Source organism: Engraulis encrasicolus, unplaced genomic scaffold (assembly GCF_034702125.1).
Source record: "Engraulis encrasicolus isolate BLACKSEA-1 unplaced genomic scaffold, IST_EnEncr_1.0 scaffold_667_np1212, whole genome shotgun sequence".
In the NCBI taxonomy this organism is placed as follows: domain Eukaryota; kingdom Metazoa; phylum Chordata; class Actinopteri; order Clupeiformes; family Engraulidae; genus Engraulis; species Engraulis encrasicolus.
The window spans coordinates 22,501-23,672 of NW_026945991.1; the positions used below are offsets into that span (position 1 = coordinate 22,501).

The 1,172-nt window shown below is 43.7% G+C and overlaps 1 protein-coding gene across 1 annotated transcript in view; it reads left to right on the top strand.

The window, feature by feature from the left end:
- The window catches only part of LOC134444687 (fibrinogen alpha chain-like), a 3,531-nt gene extending 3,165 nt beyond the window's left edge, over positions 1–366 (top strand). Inside the window, exon 3 of the mRNA XM_063193918.1 lies at positions 124–366. Within this exon, the coding sequence (XP_063049988.1) occupies positions 124–351 (228 nt within the window). The 3' untranslated portion in view covers positions 352–366. The remainder of the gene's footprint in view (positions 1–123) is intronic.
- Positions 367–1,172: the final 806 nt, after the last annotated feature.

The window sequence follows — 1,172 nt, forward strand, 5'->3', positions numbered from 1 at the left end:
GTCTGTGTTATTTTTAAATTATGTCTAGATATTGCACCTTTTTCAAGTACCAATGACAATCTCCTTTATTAAATACTTTTGTGTTTTATTTTTTGTTCTGTTGTTGGTATTTCTCTGACCCAGGGCCCCAAGTGCCCGTCTGGCTGCCGTGTGCAGGGCCTGCTGGACAAGACAGACCACGAGCTGTTGACCAAGATCGACAAGATCCGCCGACTGCTGGACGACTACAACCAGAAGTACCGCAGCACCGACTCGTCCTCCAAGCAGGCCTACGACCACCTCCGCCAAAAGCTCACTACCTCCTCAGGTATTGGCAGCCGTGACCTAATGGGCAGTTGGGGTAGTGGTTAAGGAGATGGGCTTTAGAACAGAGGGTTGCAGGTTTGTATCCTCCCCTTTCACTCCCTACCTCACTCCATGGTTGAGGTGCTCTTGAGCAAGACACCTAACCCCACACTACTCCAGGAACTGTAACCAACACCCTGTACTTATAGTAACTATAAGGGCATTTTCAGACCTAGTCCCCTTTAAGTGAACCAAACTCAGTCCTCTTTAAGTGGACCAAAAAGTGAACCGAGAGCAAAACGACTCAGTTCTATTTTTGTTCATACTGAGTGTATTGCAAAAAGAATTGGCTATCTTTCTGGTCATGTTAGGCTGTGTGAGTCATCTTTTTGATCACACCAGGTCATCTAGAGCCCTCCTTAAGCGAAACCTAGTCACAAGTGTAACTTGTCAGGACTCATAAGCTAACCATACTGAGAACTGAGAGCACAATATGAACAAAAACAGAACTGAGTCATTTTGCTGTCGGTTTGCTTTTTGGTCCACTTAAATAGGACCGAGTTTGGTTCACTTTACATTACATTACATTGCATTACATTACATTGCATATGGTAGACGCTTTACAACCAAAGCGACTTTCAAAAGAGGACATAATCATAGCCAACATCACTAGCAAATACAAAGTGCACAGGAAATACACAGAACAACAAGTGCAGATGCAAAGAAGGGTTAGTTTTTTTTTTTTTTTTAAAGAGTACACACACACACACACACACACACACACACACACACACACACACACACACACACACACACACACACAACACACACACACAAACAGACACACACACACATCATCACACAACATCATGTCAAGAGTCTAATGG